At 42.1% G+C, this 13801-nt stretch overlaps 1 protein-coding gene across 1 annotated transcript in view; it reads right to left on the reverse strand.

The window, feature by feature from the left end:
• Positions 1-7337: 7337 nt before the first annotated feature.
• The window catches only part of LSG1 (large 60S subunit nuclear export GTPase 1), a 30515-nt gene continuing 24051 nt past the window's right edge, over positions 7338-13801 (reverse strand). Inside the window, exons 12-14 of the mRNA XM_036243695.1 lie at positions 12642-12721; positions 10666-10839; positions 7338-7857 (exon numbers count right to left, since the gene is read on the reverse strand). Coding sequence (XP_036099588.1) covers positions 7678-7857; positions 10666-10839; positions 12642-12721 — 434 coding nt within the window. The 3' untranslated portion in view covers positions 7338-7677. The remainder of the gene's footprint in view (positions 7858-10665; positions 10840-12641; positions 12722-13801) is intronic.

Consider the following 13801-nt stretch of genomic DNA (forward strand, 5'->3'; position numbering starts at 1 on the left):
GCCCGCAGACACCAGCAAACAGCGGAGGGACTGTCGCCAGGGTGGGAGGGGAGGGGAGAGAGGCAGTCTGCATCCCGGGCATGCAGACAACAGGACTTAACCCCAGAGGGGCATTCAGGGTTACATATTCTAACCAACTCCCTCCCTGTCATTAGGACTCCTCTCAAATTCTCCTAGCCCCTTCCAGAGGGCTCTTTGAAGGGTCCGTCCTCAGGAAGTGAATCAATTCCTTTACCAGGCTCCCCGGAGACCAGGCAGCTGCCCCACCCAGAAGCTAATGTTTTTTTGGCCAAGGTCTTGAGTTTCCTGAAAAGAAAAACAAGCAGATTATAACACTGCCCTCCATCCAAATAGGCATGTCCTGTTTGCACAGGCACTGTACTCATGGGCATGGCCCTGAAGGGTGGGTGGGCTGCAGCAGCCTGGGCCATACTACAGTAGGCAGCCAGTCATGGTCATGAATCCCGGCCACCTGCGGGGAGAGGCCAGCAGCTCAACAGCTTTCTCTTCTTTTTTTTTTTATCCTCACCCGAGGACATTTTTCCATTTTTTGTTCAGGTAGAGTGGGAGGGAGAGAGAGAGGAACAGAGAGAGAGAAACATGGATGTGAAGGGACACATCGAGTGGTTGCCACCCGCACAACCGACCAGGGCCCGGGACAAACTGCAACCGAGGTACGTGCCCTTAGCGAGAACCGAACCCCGGTCTCTCAGGACCGCAGGCCGACGCTCTAACCGCTGAGCCAAACCGGCCAGGGATCAACAGCTTTCTCTTCTGAGGACACGTTGCCTCCGGCCAATGTTCTTGTGAAATGCATTCTTTAGACTTAGAGGAAGAGCTTGTGGCTACTCCTCAAACATTAAAAAACTCCTGTCAGTTTGATTTACCTGCTATAAATGTAGAGAAATCAATTCTTGGAGAATGCATGTTGAAATAATAGCATTTCCAAATCTTAATCAATACCACTGTGGATATGCTGCAGCGCCATAACTCAAGTAGGTCCTGGGTTCTATTAAAAATTCTTGTCATCATCACACTGCATGATCTTGTGAGGGTTTTTTTGCCCCACCCCCCCACCCCCGTTCCTCATTAATCACATCTGATTGTTGAAAGTCACTGACTTCATGCTGCTCAGAAGCTAAGCAAGGGCTAACAGAACTAACAGATGCTATAACAAGAAAAGCCCTACACCCTGGACGGTTTGGCTCAGCAGTTGGAGCATCGGCCTGCAGACCAGAGAGTCCTGGGTTTGGTCCCTGCTAGGGGCATGTACACACACACAAAAAAGCCCTCCATTTTAGAGGTAAATCTCAGTGAATGCTGTCTGATAGCAAGACAACTCACCTTTTAATTTTTTTTTCTTTATTGATTTTAGAGAGAGGAAGGGAGAGGGAGAGACAGAAACATGGATGAGAGAGAACATGCCCCCCACTGGGGATCGGTCCCACAACCTGGGCATGTGTCCTGACCGGGAATCTAACGGGTGAACTCTTGGTGCATGGGTCGACGCTCAACCACTGAGCCACACCAGCTGGGCAACAACTCACTTTTCAAAAAGCCAACTAAATAGAATGCAGTTCTTGAATATTTGCATTGAAATAATTATTGGAGGAGAAAAGTAAGTTCTCATTGCAGTTTATAATTAAGAAACTAGCATCCTTCCAAGTTTCTACACGCCAGTACAAAAGCTGGACAACCCCACTTCCCAAAAGTCAGCCAAGGCAGAGTAAAGACGAAGCTGCGTTCTGTTCATTGTGGTCTCTGATTCTAGTACAATTCTGTCTGTTCTGAATGACTCTGAGCCCTTGTGGTATTTAACTCTCTTCTATGATCCCACACTTCCCAATTTTTTATTTTGAAAAATTTCAAAACCGCAAGAAAGGTGAAATTGGAATTCACCAACTGAACACACAGATAACAAATGGTGGGAATTATTAAGGGTGGAATTTTTAAATTATTTTTAAAGGTGGAAAGTTTGAACACATCTTCTCACTTCTCCACAAAGGCTGAAGAAAGGGAAGGGCTGTGAAAACGAGGTGACCTGAAGTAGGTTTCTGGCTTGCTGCCAAATTTTCCACTTTCCCCACCAAGAAAACATGTTGCTACTGGCTTCTTGACAGAAACGTCAATTTCCTGAAATATAAACAGCTGGCAGATGTATTGCAGGTTCTACTTTAAATGGGAGGTACACTCCTTGTAATAAAATGCTAGGGAGAAATGTCGAAACAATAAAGTGATAATGATTGCATTTCGTAAGTCTAAAGTACTAAGCTCTACAAGGGTGGGCATACTTGGAAAAAAATTGCACAAGATGCTTAACAAGATGTATTCTGGGCAGAAGCAAAGGTGAAAATAAACATTTCCTTTCAGGCTGTCCTAGTTTGGGTTCCTCAGACTCTAAGCAAAGGACTTTGGTTCACGTAGTTTATTTGGGAGACGATTCCATGAAGAAGTGAGGGAGAGGAGAAAGTGAGACAGGGAATGGAGGAACGCAACGCGGGGCGAGTTAACGAGATGGTTTTAGCTGAGGGTAAGTGGGGCTCAGTTCCACTAGGCTCTAGTGAGGAACATGTAGAATAGCCACACTGAGTGACAGGGACGCTGGGGTCCTTACCAACCAGTTCCCCCATTCCTTACCGTTTGGGGTTGCCCTGGGGGTGTTAAATCCCCAGCCCTGGTAGACAGCTGTGTGCAGGTTGAGCAGTTTCTGTGGTGCAGGAACGCTAGAACAGGTGGCTTGTGTGGGAAAGCTGTCAGTCTGCACAGGAGCTGTCCACGGGCCGAGGGGAACTGGACGTAGGCTAAGGGATATGGCGTTGGGTGGGATGTCTACACAGACACCTCTTACCGAAACAGTTGTTAGAAGATACTCTTCCCAGTTGTTCCACATTCATGAATGTTAAATATCAAAGGCAAACATCTAGAAATAAGCCCTCACATTTACATTCAGTTTTCAACAAGGGTGCCAGAACAATTCAAGAAGGAAAGATTAGTCTTTTTTTTATTTTTTTATTTTATTTTTATTTCGTTTTTATTTTTATCCTCAACCGAGGACATTTTTCCATTTTTTGTTCAGATAGAGTGGAAGGGAGAGAGAGGAAGAGAGAGAGAGAGAGAAACATCGACGTGAAAGGGACACATCGAGTGGCTGCCATCTGCACGACCAACCAGGGCCGGGGACAAACTGCAACCGAGGTACGCGCCCGTAGCGGGAACCAAACCCCGGTCTCTCTGGACCGCAGGCCGACGCTCTAACTGCTGAGCCAAACCGGCCAGGGCTGCTTTTTTTTTTTTTTAATCCTCACTGAAAGACATGCAGAGAGAGAAAAAGAAACATTGACAAGGAAAATCAGCTGTTTTCCATATGTGCCCTGACTAGGGACTGAACCTGCAACCCAGGTATGTGCCCTGTCTGGAAATTGAACTGAACCAGCAACCCTTTAGTGCACAGGATGATGCTTAACCAACTGAGCCACTCTGGTGGGAAAGACTAGTCTTTTCAACAAAGTGTTGTACTACTGGTTATCCACAAGCAGAAGAATGAAGTTGATCCATTCCCTACCTTACACCATATAAAAAATTAACTCAAAATGGACCAGAGACCTAAATGTAATACCTAAAACTAGAAAACTCTTAGGAGAAAATATAATCTTAGTAATCTTAGATGTGGAATAGTTTTAAAAATATACAATAAATGCACAAGCCACCAAATTAAAAAGATAATTTGGACTTCATTGTTAAAAATGTGCTTCAAAGGACATTATCAAGAATATGAAAAGACAACCCACTGAATGGCAGAAAATATTTGCAAAGTATATATCTGATAAGGAACTAGTATCTAGAATGTATAAAGAACTTTTGTAACTCAATAAAAAAAAGATAACCCAGTTAAAAAATGGGCAAAGGATCTGAATAGACAGGTCTCCAAAGAAGATATATGTACAAGTGGCCAATAAACACATGAAAAGATGCTCAAAATCATTCATCAAGAGAATGCAAGTCAAAATCATGATGAGATACCACTTCCTATCGACTAGGAGGCTAAAACAAAATAGTAAGTAACAAGTGGTGACAAGGATGTGGAGAAATTAGAACTCTTATACACTAGTGGTGAAAAATGTAAAATGGCACAGCCACTTTGGAAAACAGTCTGGCAGCTATTCAAAAGGTTAAATATAGCCCTGGCCAGTTTGGCTCAGCGGTTAGAGCGTCAGCCTGCGGTCCGGAGAGACCCGGGTTCGGTTCCCGCTAAGGGCACGTACCTCGGTTGCAGTTTGTCCCCGGCCCTGGTTGGTCGTGCGGGTGGCAGCCACTCGATGTGTCCCTTCACGTCGATGTTTCTCACTCTCTCTCCCTTCCTCTCTCTCCCTCCCACTCTATCTGTACAAAAAAAAAAAAAAAAAAAGCCCTGGCCGGTTTGGCTCAGCGGTTAGAGCGTCGGCCTGCGGTCCGGAGAGACCCGGGTTCGGTTCCCGCTAAGGGCACGTACCTCGGTTGCAGTTTATCCCCGGCCCTGGTTGGTCGTGCGGGTGGCAGCCACTCGATGTGTCCCTTCACATCGATGTTTCTCTCTCTCTCTGTTCCTCTCTCTCCCTCCCGCTCCATCTGAACAACAACAACAACAACAACAACAAAAAAAAAAAAAAAAAAAAAAAAAAAGGTTAAATATATAGTAATCCCAATGACCAGCAATTCCACTCCTAGTATACCCAACAGAATGAAAAACCTGTGTTCACACAAAAACTTATACACAAGTGTTTACAACAGCATTATTCATAATAACCAAAAAGTGGAAACCCGAATGTCTATTAACCAATAGGGGGATAAACAAATGTGGTATATCCATTCAATGGAATACGGTTATTATACAGCAATAAAAAGGAATGAAGTATCATGGACACAGACAACAGTGTGATGACTGTGGCAGTGGGTGGAGACAAAGGAGGGTATAACAGGGATAAATGGTGACTAAAAAAATTACAGGAAAAAAAAAGGAATAAAGTACTGATAGATGCTATAACATGTATATACCTTGAAGATATTAGGTTAAGTGAAAGCTAGTCACAAAAGATCACATAGTGTGACTACATTTATAAAATGTGTAGAATAGGCGAATCTATATGTAAATTAGATGAATGGTTGCTTAGGGTTAGGGGGATGAGAGGATTGGGGACTGATTATTAAAGGGTATTAGATTTCTTTTTGAGATGATAGTGTAAAATTGATTGTGGTGATGGTTGTACAATTCTGTGGATACACTAAAACTATTGAATTGTACATTTAAAAACTTATTTTTTCTTTATTGATTTTTAGAGGCAGGGTAAGGGAGAGGGAGAGAGAGAACATCGATTGGTCACCTCCTGCATGTCCCACACTGGGGATCAGGCCCACAACCTGGGCATGTGCCCTGACCTGGAATCAAACCGGTGCCTCTTGGTGCATGGGTCGACGCTCAACCACTGAGCCACACCAGCTGGGAAAATTATACATTTTAAATGGGTGACTTTTGCATGGCATGTGAATTATCTCAATAAACTTGTTACAAAGATAATCAAGAGCATGGAACTATATGATCATTTTTTTCTAAAAAGTTTCATGTTTTAGCTATTACCATACTACATAAGCACGTGCTTGTCCATTCAGCATGAGTTTCTGCCATACACCTGGGCCTGTTCTTCAACACATGGAACCAATTATTCCTTCACATGCCAATGCCTGTTCCTTTTCTCTCATGAGCTTTCTAGATGTTCTCTTCCCTCAGAAAGAAGGGATTGAGCCCTGGCTGGCATGGCTCAGTTGGCTGGAGCATCGTCCTTTGCACCAGAGGGTTGCAGGTTTGATCCTTGACTGGGGCACATACAGGAGGCAACCAACTGATGTTTCTTTCTCTCTCCCCATCTCCCTTAGTCTTTCTCTAGAATCAATGAAAATCATATCCTTGTTTGAGGATATATAAAATAAATAAGAGAATGACTGGGTGTGGATTGCTTCAGATGGAGGAACAGTTTTAGAACATTTTTAGTTTTGCTCTTTCTAGATCTACTTCAGCCTTGATTCATTTAAATTTTCACCTGATATTTAAATGAATAATTAGAACACATCTCATTCCTCACTTGTATAAACCCTTCCTCGGCTTCCCCTGCTTTTGAGAAAACACCCAGAATCCCTTTGCAGGCTCTGCCATGTGTGACCTGGCTCTGCTACATTCCACCCTACAATGCTTTCTGCTTCAGGGCCCTACCTCACGTGTCATTTTCCAGACGGTCCTTCCTGCCACATGGTTGGTGGTTGATACATAACTGTGAAACAAACAAATGTAATGTTTTGCCTTGGCCAATGTGACGCAGTTGGTTAAGTATTGTCCCGTGCACTGAAAGGTTGCCAGTTCGATTCCCAGTCAGGACACATGCTCAGGTTTGAAGCTCAATCCTTGGTCAGGGTGCGTGTGGGAGGCAGCGGATTGATGTATCGCTCTCACGTGGATGTTTCTCTCTTCCTCTCTAAAAGAGTCAATAAAAACATAGTTTTAAAAAAAATGTAATTTTTTCGTTTCCCAGATATAACACATTTTCAAATGTTATCTTTTTAATTGTATTGGGGTGACACTGGTTTGCAAAACCATACAGGTTTCAAATGTACAACTCAATAAAATATCACTGCACACTGCACTGTGCACCCATCTGCCAAGCAGTCTCTTTCTGTCCCTATTTATCCCCACTTTGCCCACTTCCACCCACCCCAGCCCCCTTTCAAGGCAAGGCTTCTTAACTGAATTCATGGGTGAATTCGCAGGGGTGTGTGTGTTAAGTCTTATTGGTATATTTTGCGAAATTGTGTATATGGGAATGTGCATTTTTCTAGAGAAAGCAAACATCTGCAACTCCCATTTGATTTCCAAAAACATCTATGACTGAAAACAAGGTAATGATCTGAGATAGGGAATGAGGCTCAGAGAAAAAGGGAGACAAAGTGAAGAAGTCAGAGGCTGAAACAGCCACAGTGTATTACACCTGGATCCGAATGATCGTGACTGTGAAAGGTAAACTGCCCATCTTACTCTTGATGGTCACAAGTACTGAGGACATAGGGATCCCCACGCCTAAAATATAAACCGATTACCGATTTTCTCTCTGTGAGTTAGCGACAGAAAAACACAGGCTTCCCTCAGTAGTCATGGCTCATGTGATGGTGATTTTTAATAGATGGTCCTGCTCTCCAGGGGCCTATAAAATCTACAAATGCCAGCCCCCATTCCGAGATCTGATATGCCTTCTGCCATACCAGGGGTGTGTTGAGTATGTGTGAGGTTGAGAATCGTTAATCTAAATAACGTATTCAAAAAATCCCAGATTTTAGCAAATTAAAACTGTCTATAAAGAATGTAGAATGTCCAAATGGCAGTGTATCTACATAAACAAATAAAATGTTAGTGGCAATTTAAGTTTAATATCTTGCAAAAGACTCCCAACTTACAAATTAGTATATATCTTATGTTTACACAAATACACATCATTCTCTCCCCCGCATCTTAAATGTAGCCTTCCACAGGAGGACCCTGGGGCGCAGGATCTCGTCTCGACGCGGACTGCTGGGGTGGCCGTGCGCCAGGGGAGCAGGGCCCGTTCCAGAGCTCCATGGGCAGGGGCAGTGCCTTCTCGATGCCCGATGCAGATGCGTTCACGTATCCAGGTGCTTGTAGAGTCTACGACTTTTCTCTTTTTTATTTCTGTTGCCATGCTTTTTCCAGGGCTTCCCCGCCCCACTCTCAGAGCTCGCAGTAGCTGCAGTCACCAGGCCACTCACAGGCTTGTAGCCCATCACAGACTGGACGCCTCTGGTCAAAGCTCTCACATTCTCCTAGCAAATAAGAGAATATCTTACGTGAGACAGCTGCAGTCTCCCTCAGATAATATGCACAGTAAAATTTGTGGAGAACTCCAAGAAAGTGGACTTCCATCTCTCACTGGTCCTTTCTCCGCGTTACTTAAATGTATGTTCTCAGCATTCTGACTTCAGATCATTCCTTTCTTCCTCAACTTTGCTTAGTTCCATAGCTTCAAATGTTATCTATAACTAGACTCATGATACCAGCTTTTTCCTGGAAATCTCTATCTTGATATTAAATTCAACCTGCCTCAATCTCAATTTAGTTAGAAGCTGACCCTCCACTTTTTTTTTTTTAGTGGTATAAAGAATCTGCCCAGCTGCCAAGACAGCACACTGTGTTCCTCATCTGTCATACACAGTCAGCTGCCACTAAGTCCTGCTGATCCCAGCCTCTGGAATTTGGTTCATTTTCCCCCTCTTGTCTCTACCCACTGCTCTAACCCAGGTGTTTCCCCAGGTGTCTCTTAGCTTTCACTGGGCCACCGTGTGACTCTTCTAACCCAGTGTCCCATTTCTATGTACTCTCTAACCACGTTTCTCTCTAGTCCTGTCCTCAAATCTCTGATGGCTCCTTGCAGCCTGGTGAATCTTGTTCAGGTTCTCTTACAGGGCACACAAGGCCACTACGACCCAGGTTTGTTAATGACAAACCCCACACTCCCACACGTCTTTGCCTTTGTTCATGCTATGCTTCCGGCCTGGAACCCTGGCCCTCACCACTCCTTCCAACTGGCACATTTTATTTGTCCCTCAAAGTCCAGCTTAAATATCATTTCCTCTCCAGGGCCGTCACTCACTCACTCTGCTCTCAGCCCCAGTCTGGGTTCACAGAGTCCTTGACTTACCCCTCTGTCCTAGACCTAACATGTCACGTTATGTTAACTTGCCTGTCTCTCCTTCGCTAGAATGTGATCCCCTGAAAGCAATAATTGTGTTTTATTTATTTTGATATCCCAGGTCCAGGTGTAGTAGCTGGCACCTAGTAGGTGCTCAAAAAGGTTTTTGTAAACTTGTGATTTTATTTAATTGAAACAAAACGTAACAAATTTTAAGTTTACTTAATAGCAAAAATTTAACCCAACATGATTTTCAAGTATAAAGCGTTATCTCATGATCTTAAAAAAAATAAAATATTGCTCTAGAAACTAAAGCTTAGATACGTAATTATCATACTGTAAGTTTTCAGCTTTCTTATACGTGACCTTTAGAAATTATAAATACTTAAAACTTCAACTTAAATGTCCTGCATGCCAGTATTAGGCTCAAGAAAGAACTTCTAATTTCTGCACATTGGTAACTTTTCTTCTAAATACTGGTAGATGTGGGAATAATTCAAACTAGCAGCCACAACAACCTAAGTTCTAGCCTAGCGTTGCCATTTAAAACAAGTGCCCTTAGGTAAGTGGCTTAGCCTCCATAAACCTCAATGTCTTCAACGGTGAAACCGGGACAGAACATCTGCACGGCGTGCGTCACCGGGATCACTGTGTGAGGCACGGATAAGGCACTGTGCGAAAACAGAAAACTCCTTCTCTGGGTATACCTGACCCCTGCACCCCACTGTTTGGGTTATAATAGTCACAAAAACATTAAAAAATATATATTAGGTACAATTATAAGATTTCAATGTTCTGCACATAAATTGGTTCTTTAAAATGCTATATATAAATTGTATCTGTGATGAGTCAGATAAACACTAGACTTATCAGGTGACCACTTGTAAGTAATATAACTGACTAATCACTATGTTGTACACCTAAAACTAATATAATATTGCATGTCAAGTATAATTGAAAAAAATTAAATTAAAAAGATGTACTTGTGATGTAAACAAAGTGATAAAAATGTGTTGGCTCAGAGAAAAGATAATCTACTAAATGGAAGAAAAATTTCTAAATCATAAATATGATAAAGGCTCAATAAATATGATAAAGGCCACAATAACAACTAACAGACAATCCTCCAAAGAAGATATAGACACGTGCAATGAGCACATGAAAAGATGCTCAACATCATTAGTCATTATGGAAGTGCAAATCAAACCCATGGGCACCACTTCACACATACCAGGACAGCTGAAATAAAAAGACAGCAAATAAATATTGGCAAGGATGTGGAGAAACTCACATACATGCCTTTGTGAGAATGTAAAATGGCACAGCCACTTTGGGAAGTTAAATGTGGATTTACTAATGCCCTAGCAATCCTATTCCCAAAAATACACCTGAGAGAACAGTAAATATATGTCCATACAAAAACTTTCCCATGAATGTTCACAGCAGCAGCATTCATCACAGATAAAATGTGGAAACAACCCAATGTCCATTAACCGATAAACGAATAAACAAAATGTGGTCTATCCATTTCATGAACTATTATTTGGCAATAAAAAGGAATAAAGTACTGATACACAAATGAGCCTTGAAGTCACTATGCCAAGTTAAAGAAACTAGTCACAAAAGACCGTAGTTTATAAATCCATTTGTACAAAATTTCCAGGACAAGCAAATCTACAGAGAAAGTAAACTAGTGGTTGGTAGGGTCTGGTGAGGAAGGGGAATGGGGAGTAATAACTGGTAATAGGTATGGAGTTTCTTTCTGGAGTGATAGAAATGTTCTAAAATTAGATAGTGGTTATGGTTGCACAACTCTCTGAATATAATATATATTGAACTGTATGTTTTCAAAGGGTCAATTTTATGATGTGTGAATTGTATACTAACAAAGCTGTTATAAAAATATGCTGGATGAGAATTGAAGAAAAACTTAAAAACTTACTTGATGGAAAAAAGTTTTGTCAACAACATTTTCGATCTGTTTTGTTCTTTTACTTCGGTCTGGCCGTATTTTCCTTTCACCGCCATTCCATTTGTTCTCCAGCAGTCGCTGGTGTTGATACTGAAAGGACCCAGGATCTCTTCCCGGAGGAGGGTGACAATACAGAAGTTTACCCTATAAAGACAACGTGAATGATTACAGCACATCACGAGTGCCATCTGTTGTCCCAAGAAAGTCCTCAGACAAGGAGTCTCCAACCAGGCACACTGACACAGCTTTCTGCTTTTGATTAAGCTAGCTGAGTTGAGTTTTGGTCAACTTAGACTGAAGAGTCCTACTAAACTGATGACCTTGGTGTTCTAGAGGCCTAGCCTCCTGCTGTGGCCCCCAGACAAAAATAAAATCCCTCCTCTCTGGGCTCCTTCTCACCTCATTTGCATTGCTACTAGAGTACGTATCCTTCAGTACACTTGTATGACTATACTTATGAGTATTTTCCAAAGTGAAAACTAGGACACAACTGGACAGTGACTGTACTAAAGGGATATTGGGCTGGTTGCAGTTGCTCACTGGGTGAAGATTTCCCTCTTCCCACCATAAACACTCTAAAACTGTGATTGCTTTTAATGCATCTTCCCATCCTCCACAGTTTTATAAAGTGTAAATGAATAACTCATCCATATAAATATTCCATTAGCTACTTTCTTCCTGAATTGAAGGCAAGAGAATATGGCTGCCTACTTTTATTTCTGTGCTCCAAGAACCCTACTGATGTGGTACTGAGAAGAGGGAATACAGTCAAATCCTCAAATCTGTTACTACTAGGGCCCTGAACTGCTTGTTTGTGGAAAGAATTAAGCTTAATACATAAAAGTTATTGGGGCTAATTATATGCCAGGCCCTAAGCTTTATGGTGTGTGTGTATCACCACACATGTACATTGTTCCATTTATTTTCCATAATAATTTCATGAGATAGGTACTATTAGTTCCTCTCCCATTGATGAGGAAAATCCAAAACTTAGCATGCCCTCATTTATAGTGTGAGAATAATAACCTCACAGACTTGTTAAGTATTTTTTTTCTTTATTGATTTTTAAGAGAGAAGAAGGAGAGGGAGAGAGAGAGAGAGAAACATCAATGAGAGAGAATATTGATTGGCTGCCTCCTGCATGCCCCTCCACTGGAGATTTGGCCCACAACCTGGGCATGTGCCCTGACCAGGAATTGAACCGGCAACCTCTTGGTGCATGGGTCAATGCTCAACCACTGAGTCACACTGGCTGGGCTTGTTATGTATTTTTTTTTTTCATCCTCACCTGAGGACTTTTTTCCATTTTTTGTTCAGATAGAGTGGGAGGGAGAGAGAGGAAGAGAGAAAGAAAAACATCGACGTGAAAGGAACACATCGAGTGGCTGGCTGCCACCTGCACGACCAACCAGGGCCAGGGACAAACTGCAACCGAGGTACGTGCCCTTAGCGGGAACCGAACCCAGGTCTCTCTGGACCGCAGGCCGACGTTCTAACCGCTAAGCCAAACCGGCCAGGGCTTGTTATGTATTTTTAATGAGATAATAAATGTAAAACATTTGAAACTATTCCTAGTAGGGTTGGCTTTAAATAAATGTTAGCTATTATTATCATTATTAGATAAGTGTTGGGAGAAAGACATACAAACAGCTATACTACATGGAAGATTCTGCTATAAAGAGCTGGAAAGACCAGAGACATAAAGGTATCACTTTCACTGACAACAAGTGCTCAGAGATCTTCATCTCTTTCATATCATATTGTCAGTCACTTTATTGATTTAGATGATGCTAGCTCTCCTGGATCAAGAATATAAATCCAGCTATAAAACAATCTCATTGAGAAAATATCTCCTTTATAAATTCACAGATGGCCATTTTCTAAAGTCATATTGCAGAGAAAGAACACCTGTTTAATCAAGAGCAACAAGCAGCAGGTTCACTTACATTGACATAATCCTTCAGGATATAGCGTGCGGATCGAGGCTGGTCTGGCTGCCCATGCGCTGTCATGAATCCTCGACTATCTGTGAGGAGAAAGGAATTTTGCAAAACCTAGGTTAGAAGACAGAACACCACAACAGAAACAAGTGCAGTGATGAAACTGAGTCCTTTCCCTCACTACCCTATGCAACAGTACTCTCTACTTTGAAAAGTCAATTATCATGGTAGAAAACATTTTCGTTAGCATCTTAAAACCACTTGACAACTCAGAATAGACCATATTGTTTTATCTGATATCCCAGCACCACATTGTGACACATGCAACTTCTTTCTACTCCACTTACTTCTTCCATTTCCTGATTTTAAACACATATCCAAGGAGGCTACTTGTAGACTAATGTCAACATTAGCAAAACCAAAAGCAATAGAGCAAGTTTTCCTATACATATATATCTCCACACTTTTTTAGTTTACTAAGCACACAACAAAGACCCCTTTAAAACTAACTCTATTAGAAGGAAGGAGCAGAGCACAGTGGATAAGAAGACAGGTTTTGGTGGCCAGGCTGGGTTCAAAACTCAGCTCCCTCACATACTAGCTCTGCGTTGGCTCTTTAAATTTAGAACAGTTAGAATTTCTGGAGTTTACACCATACACAAAAGTACATTTAGGCAGATAAAAAAATCTAAAGGTTTTTAATAACAAAATATATTACAGATGTGCAGAAAAGGAAGTCCTTGTGTACTATTGGTGGGAATGCAGATTGGTGCAGTGACTGTGGAAAGTCTATGGAGTCTTCTCAAATAATTAATAATAGAACTGCTTTATGACCCAGTGATTCCTCTTCTGGGAATTTACCTGAAGAAACCCAAAACACTAATTTGAAAGACTATATGCCACCCCTATGTTCATTGCAGCATTATTTACAATAGCCAAGATTTGGAAGCAGCCCAAGTGTCTCTCAGTAGATGAGTAGATACAAGAGCTGTGGTAGCCCGGCTGGTGCATCGACCTGTGCACCAAGAAGTCACCTGTTCGATTCCTGGTCAGGGCACATGCCCAGGTTGTGGCCCAAATACCCAGTGGGGGGCATGCAGGAAACACCAATCGATGTTCTCTTTCATCGATGTTTCTATCTCCCTCTCTAAAAATCAATAAAGAAA

Source organism: Molossus molossus, unplaced genomic scaffold (assembly GCF_014108415.1).
Source record: "Molossus molossus isolate mMolMol1 unplaced genomic scaffold, mMolMol1.p scaffold_m16_p_5, whole genome shotgun sequence".
Classification (NCBI taxonomy): Eukaryota; Metazoa; Chordata; class Mammalia; order Chiroptera; family Molossidae; genus Molossus; species Molossus molossus.